The following is a 7265-nucleotide window of genomic DNA, read 5'->3' as shown; positions in this document are numbered from 1 at the left end:
AGGAATGAATGCTGGGTTCACAAGACCCCAGACAGGTGATCATCCAACCTCCTCTTGAATTTGCCCAAGGTAGGGGCGAGGACCACTTCCCTGGGAAGCTGATTCCAGATTTTGGCCACCCTAACTATAAAATATTGCCTTCTGATCTCTAACCTAAACCTGTTCTCCATCAGCTTATGACCATTGTTCCTTGTCACCCCAGGTGGTGCTGGGGAGAAAAGGGCTCTGCCTATTTGCTGTTGATCCCCCGATGAGCTTGTAGGCAGCCACCAGGTCTCCCCTCAGCCTTCTCTTGCTGAGGCTGAAAAGGTTCAGGTCCATCAGTCTCTCCTTGTAGGGCCTGTCCTGCTGCCCTCTCTCCAAGCGGGTGGCCCTCCTCTGAACCCCCTCCGGGCTGGCCATATCCCTTTTGAAGTGCGGCGCCCAGTACTGGACGCAGTACTCCAACTGTGGCCTGACCAAAGTCGCAATGAGGGGGAGTATCACTTCTCTGGACTGGCTTGAGATGCACCTTTGGATGCATGACAAGGTATGGCTGGCCTTGCTGGCTGCAGTCTGGCATTGGCAGTTCATGTTCATCTTGGAGTCAGTAATGATTCCAAGATCCCTTTCTGCCTCTGTGCTTTCAAGAGGGGAACTCCCCAGCCTGTACGTACGCTGTGGATTCCTTCTCCCAAGGTGCAGCACCCTGCATTTGTCTACATTGTACCCCATCCTATTCTCATCTGCCCACTTTTGTAGTCTGTCTAAATCTAGTTGCAGCCTCTTTCTCCCTTCAAGTGTGTCCACCTCGCCCCACATCTTGGTGTCATCAGCAAACTTGGACAGCGTGCTTTCCACCCCCTTGTCCAAGTCGCTGATGAAGATGTTAAACAGTGCGGGCCCGAGGACTGAGCTCTGGGGTACCCCACTGCTCACATCTTGCCAGGTTGAGTACAAGCCGTCCACCACTACTCTCTGGGTGCGCCCCATCAGCCAATTTTTTACCCATCCAACTGTGCAGGCATCAATGCCACAGTCACTTAATTTATTGATGAGGTTGGGGTGAGAGACGGTGTCAAAGGCCTTCTTAAAGTCTAGAAAGACTATGTCCACAGCGACACCATCATCCAAGGATTTAGTTACTTGGTCATAAGTAAGGTAATTCTCAGCACCCTGTGAGGAAGACTTTAGGTATGGTTTTCTTTGGTTGAAGGCTGAGCTGTTAACAGAACTGTCTTTATATATAAAACAGACCTCTGGCCTCTGACCCTTAAGTAGCAAAAGCATCTTGTCAGATTAGACACAAAACCTCCTCCATTCTCACATAAAGTGACTGTGATCTCTGCCCCAAACAAAAGGAAGCCTCGATTCTAACATATATTAGCTTTTCTGGAAGAGCAGGGATTAGTGAAACAAACCCCTTTTCTTGTGTGTGTTCTCTGATAGGATCCCTCTGTGGGGAGGTGTGCTCATAACCATCGCTGATACGTTCGTATTTCTCTTCCTGGACAAATACGGTAAGATTTATTTTCACCCTTCTAATTTTTAACATATCCTGTGATGTGCATGGAATAGATGAACTGTTGCTGTTGTCCCTTCAGCATGATACCCCTGAGACTCATCCTCTGTGGCTTGTCCTTTCTACAGGCTTGCGGAAGCTTGAAGCATTTTTTGGCTTTCTAATTACCATCATGGCACTCACGTTTGGATATGAGGTAATTGTCACTAGGAGTTTTCCTTGGATATGAAGGGCGAATTTCACCTCTGTTCTCAGGAGATTTTTGTCTCTGTTCTTATCTGCCAAAGCAATTATGAACAGGACTAATTGCATTTCATCCCCTGATTTCTGCCCAGTTTCTGCCAGCTCCTCATGGAGTCTCCTCAATGAACACCCCCACCCCCAGCCACCCTACTCCATCCACCCTCCAATTCTGGAAAACCCTTAAGTTCATGCTTATAGTTAATTGCATTAGAATGACCTGATTTTTTTGTTTTTCTCTATGAAAATTTAAGATTTGGTCAAAACCCACAGAAGATGTTTTATGGGAACGTTTTTCCTTCAGCCATAAATTGTGTGCTTTAGCGCACTCCCAAACACAGGTGCTTCTGTGCACTGGTGCCCATGTCCTGAAGAGATGTTGGGTCCTTCTGTGACTCCTGGCTGAAAATGGCTTGTGTTGGTCTGCAGGTATACTATGCAGTGCATGGGAGCTACAATCTTGCTGTCCCAGTACCAATAACCAAAGATCTATGTTGGGTGACACCCCCTTGTTCTTTTTAAATGGGGAGTGAAGCTATTATCACATGATTGCACTTTATAGATGGGGCAAATCTGGGCCTTTGAATATTTTCATGGCAGTCCTTTACCCTGTGTAGAAGTCCTAATGGCTCTCTTGTGTCCCTGTGCAGTATATTACAGTAAAACCAGACCAGGGACAGCTGCTGAAGGGGATGTTTTTCCCTTACTGCCAAGGCTGTGGCACCCCTCAGCTAGAACAAGCCGTGGGAATCGTGGGCGCTGTCATCATGCCACACAACATGTACTTACACTCTGCTTTAGTAAAGGTAAGAGAGGAGGAAGCATATCAGGCCTGATCCATTTGAGTCATCGCAGCCCAGCCCTTTAGGAGTGGGATTTTTCCAAAGCATTCTAGCAAAGAGTGAGTCCCGGTATACACTGGGAAGCATGTCTGTTGTGGTGGAAATCCTCCTGGAGCTGCAATGCAGGCGCTATGCCAGGCTGGTGGGAGGGAGTGGCAAATCCACATGCCAGCCAGGCCCTGCTCCCTCAACCCATGCCCCTTTGCTCCCTGTATGCACCCATAGTATTGGTGCGCTGACAGCTGTTCCATGGCAGTGTGCTGAGTATGCTGACCTGTGGCCTGGCCTGTATACAGCTGCGTGCAAGGCACAGAGGGGATCTGTTGAAGGCCAGGATGTAGCTCTCGGTGTCCACTGTTCCAGTACCGAGGAATCGCCAGTCGGGCATCCAGCTGGTTTACGTCTTTGAAACATGCTATCTTAACAGGCTCCTAATCTTCTCCCTCCAGTCAAGGCAGGTGAACCGGGCAAAAAAGAAGGAAGTGCAAGAAGCCAACAAGTATTTCTTCATTGAGTCATGCATCGCTCTCTTCATCTCCTTTCTCATCAACATCTTTGTCGTCTCTGTCTTTGCTGAAGCTTTCTTTGGGAAGACTAATGAACAAGTGGTAGGTTTCCAGGGCACTGGCCAGGCAGGGGATGTGTACAGGAGTGCGGAGCACCTGGGTTACTGTGTAATATTACTGTACTGTGTGGAAAATGTACTGCTTTCCCTGGGCCTGAGCACTTCATAATTAAGGGCTGATTTTCACTTAGACCAAGGCGTCTTTGCAGCCCTTAGAGAGGCAAAAGGGGTATATATGTATGTGCAGCCAGAGCAGTGTAAAGGAGACTCTTGACTTTTCTCCCTGATCTTGTGCTGACCTTCAGGATGCACGTATCATGTTAACACTAGTGTATCTTCTCTGCCCCAGACTTTAGCAGAATTTATTCTTCTAAATCTCCTCACAAAGGTAGAGCTCCCTAAACAGTCCTGTCTTGTTCCAGCTCGAAACCTGCATGAACACCAGCAGCCCGTACTCTGGGCTCTTCCCACCCAACAACAAAACCCTGGAAGTGGATATCTACAAAGGGGTGAGTGGCTTTAGAGTGGGGCTGGGCTGGACTGTGTGCGCTTAGCTCAGTGACTTCAGAGCTGTTGACTGAATTCTAAGCAGTGGCCTGTGTTGTATAGATGGAGACTGCTCTGTGCTGGAGCCTGTAACATGCGTAGGAACATGAGGCTTGTCATGCTGGGACTGAAATGTCCTTGCAGTTCAGCTCCACAGTTCGGGGTTGGAACAGTGACTACCAGCGGGGCTCTTTTGCCGTTTTTTTTGTTTTTGTTTGAGCAGCTAGCCTTAAGACCTCACACCAGCTGCCTTATGACTGGAAGCTCTTACGTTTCAGGGTGTCGTTCTGGGTTGTTACTTTGGGCCTGCTGCTCTCTACATCTGGGCAGTTGGAATCCTGGCTGCAGGTCAGAGCTCTACAATGACTGGAACCTACTCCGGGCAATTTGTCATGGAGGTAAATGTTGCCAGTGTGCTGGCTGCTTCTTGCCTGTATTTCTTCTCGCTCCTACTTGAATCCCATAATATAGAGATGCTCCTTGGAGGTCTCGCTTTCCTTCTTGATCAGTTGTTGCCGGATCAGACGTTCATACTATTGATGCACCACCCGGCTCTGGGGCTGACTGTGTAGCTCCTGCCAATGCTGTGATGAGGCAGCATTGCACTGGGTAGCTCCTGAGCTAGAAGTAGCGTTGTAGAGGCAGAGCTGGTTGGTTGGTGCATGTCTATGCTACTTCTTATTCGGAACCAGCACAGACAGAACGGCCACAGCGTGTCTCAGAGTGACAGTGCCTGGCATCCCATAAACATATGCTCAGGTCTTGGACTCCCATTTGAAAAACCAGAGTCTAAATCCCTTAGGTTCCTTTTATAACGCACAATATCTCCACCTCAGCCCTTCCCACCCACCACTGCAGTTTCCTTCACTGGAATGTCTCTGTAGCAACAGTCACTCTTCTGTTTCTCTCTATAAAAAGGGATTCCTCAATCTGAAGTGGTCGCGCTTTGCTCGAGTGCTCCTTACCCGCTCCATTGCTATCACACCGACACTACTGGTTGCCATTTTCCAAGATGTTGAACGGTTGACAGGGATGAACGACTTCCTAAACGTCCTCCAGAGCTTGCAGGTAGGCGGCTGTATGCCTGGGTGCTGGTCTAGATCTGGTTCCCAGAGAGTTGCGTCTAGAGCATTTGCTACTCACAACCCTTCACTTGCAGGTTGCTCCTCTTAGTTTGGGGCTATCTGTTTAATCAGCTAAGCTAGTTGGCAGAGGAGCTCTGGATGTAGAGGGCTGTGTACAAATGGCATGAGCAATGTGTTAGTGGTTTTGCATATGTGGTAAATATAATCTCTAAAAATCGCCAGGAGACAGGTAAGGTTTCATCTTTCCAGTTCCCAGGTGTACAAAGACGTAAGTATCCATTTACAGGAACTCAATTTCCATTGTATGAGGAGGAATGGGAATCAGGGGTGTGAGAAGAACTTCCGTCTCCAACAGTTCTTGAACCAAGCTTGCTGCCAGCGTTCTGTAATGCTACACTGCATGGCCCACGGGGAGAAAGAGTCCAGCTTGTGCTGGCTTTAGAAGGCAGAGGAAAAATAGTGGTAATCCTTTGGTCACTTCCTACAAGCAAAGCTGCTTTATTTTTGTTCACTGTAGAATCTCAATGCTGGGAAAACCCCAGCTTTGGTTTCAAATTGCTTCCTGTTTCTGCCATCCATTGACACAACTTAAAGAACTAGGAGGAGAAATACAGTTGGGTATAAACAAGCTTTGGACATGCCTTTCTTTTAATAGTAGTATAGAATGGGTGTTCAAGATAAGTCCTGCGGCTTACATTTGGCCTGCAGAGCCCTGTCACTTAGCCAGTGGTGCTACCTGTGGGTCTCAAGGGTTTATCTATGCAGTCTGCACTGGGTTGGTCCCATGCACTGTTCATAGTGCCTTTGCAGGCTAGTCTGGGGCATATGCTGCTTGCAGTTCCTGTGTGGGGCTGGTCTGCAGACCCAGTCTGGCCTCCCGGAAAGCACTATGCCATTTATCCAACCCTGTGCCATTCATCTACACACCTGATGAGTTTGATGCCCCTCGTGTAGGAAAGAGACCAACCATCCCTAATTCTTTGGTATCTTATTGTATTGTTTCAGCTGCCCTTTGCCTTGATCCCTGTCCTTACCTTCACGAGCCTGCGACCTGTAATGAATGACTTTGCCAATGGACTGTAAGTACACAGCATGGCCCATACATCTGACCCTTTCCTTGTTTAAAATCACCTGAGACCTAAATAGACCTGTAAGATCTACCTGAGGTATTTTAGTTACCATAATGGTGGCCAAATGAGCACCTTGCCAATGCTTTCAGTGGTAGGGCTGTGTTATGGAAGTGGTGCCTGACAGACCACTCTGGCAGTTGTCCTATGTATCATTGCTTTCTCTGCTGATTTCTTTAGTTGCTCCCTTTTTTTTTTTTATCCTTTGGTTTTGCTGTAAAAAGAGGCAGCACTAATAGAACGATTCTGCACAGTGCACTGAAAGCTTTTACCCTCCTGACTTTGTCCAGTCTCGCTCTGTGCAGTATGGGCAATGTTCCTGCCAAACCACAGGGGAGTCTCTCTGGCAGGGCTGGGAGCTGGAGTTGTAGCCATCCCCTGTCCCTCTCCTCATTATGCTTGTTTGGACTGCCCTTGCAGAGGCTGGAAGATTGCTGGCGGCGTGCTCATCCTCATTGTCTGCAGCATCAACATGTACTTTGTGGTGGTGTACGTCATGGCCCTGGGACACGTTGCCTTGTACGTGGTGTCTGCAGTTGTCTGTATTGCCTACCTGTGCTTTGTAGCTTATTTGGTAAGTACTGTCCTTCCATGCTCGACAGCAGGACTGTCCCTGGGTAATATGATTATTGTGGGGCGTGGGCAGAGGAAGCTCGTACGTAGAGCTAAAGCAGTGGGCCTGTATTCCTAGAACCTGGGAATTTAATAATAATAATTCCTAGAATGTAATAACCCTTGCAACCATTCATCTTCTCGCACCCCACCAGGTGCATTGTTGTGCAGGCAGGGAAACTGAGGTGCATAAGACTTCCTTAAGGGTCCCACACGTGCATGGCATGAGGTGTAATTATGCGGTCCAGCATCAGATGCAATCGCACTTTATTGCCAGATTGCAATCCCAGGTTCTTCCTGTGGCTGTGAGCACTGCAGCTGATAAGGCTTGCAGCTTCAGTAGTATTTCACATGCTGCTGTGTCTACAGGCGTGATCAGCTATGTACATGGTGTACCCCTCTGGCTGGGAGGCCCCCATCAGCTGCACATTTTTTTGTGGAATACTTTGTGGCTTATTCCTTGTTCAACCAACGAATGGCATGATAGAACATGTTGCTGGGTCTGGTTAATCGGGTCTTAAATGTAACATGGAGATGGGGCCTAAGGTTCAGGAAGAACAAAGAACTTCTAGTTTGCAGTTTAGTGCTGCATCCATTAGTCTGTATAGCTCCTATTTTCCCTCCCATCCCAGTTCCTTTGGTGAATCCCAAAAGACTCCAAAGGAAGTGGGCTAGAGGAGTTAAATAGTTTGAATGGCACTTCCCAAACCATGCAAGAAGCCACGTCTCTGTGTGTGTTTGTATAGC

The 7265-nt window shown here is 48.1% G+C and overlaps 1 protein-coding gene across 7 annotated transcripts in view; it reads left to right on the top strand.

The window, feature by feature from the left end:
* SLC11A2 (solute carrier family 11 member 2) overlaps window positions 1–7265 on the top strand; it is a 34189-nt gene that overhangs the window by 18951 nt on the left and 7973 nt on the right. For all 7 annotated transcript variants that reach the window (XM_006031712.3, XM_006031713.3, XM_006031709.3 and 4 more), the window contains exons 7-15: window positions 1429–1499; window positions 1630–1697; window positions 2392–2547; window positions 3033–3191; window positions 3571–3657; window positions 3973–4092; window positions 4613–4762; window positions 5785–5858; window positions 6327–6480. In XM_006031712.3, coding sequence (XP_006031774.1) covers window positions 1429–1499; window positions 1630–1697; window positions 2392–2547; window positions 3033–3191; window positions 3571–3657; window positions 3973–4092; window positions 4613–4762; window positions 5785–5858; window positions 6327–6480 — 1039 coding nt within the window. The remainder of the gene's footprint in view (window positions 1–1428; window positions 1500–1629; window positions 1698–2391; window positions 2548–3032; window positions 3192–3570; window positions 3658–3972; window positions 4093–4612; window positions 4763–5784; window positions 5859–6326; window positions 6481–7265) is intronic.

The sequence above is a fragment of the Alligator sinensis genome, unplaced genomic scaffold (assembly GCF_000455745.1).
Source record: "Alligator sinensis unplaced genomic scaffold, ASM45574v1 scaffold551_1, whole genome shotgun sequence".
NCBI classification, from domain to species: Eukaryota; Metazoa; Chordata; order Crocodylia; family Alligatoridae; genus Alligator; species Alligator sinensis.
This window is presented reverse-complemented; position numbering and strand designations above follow the sequence as displayed.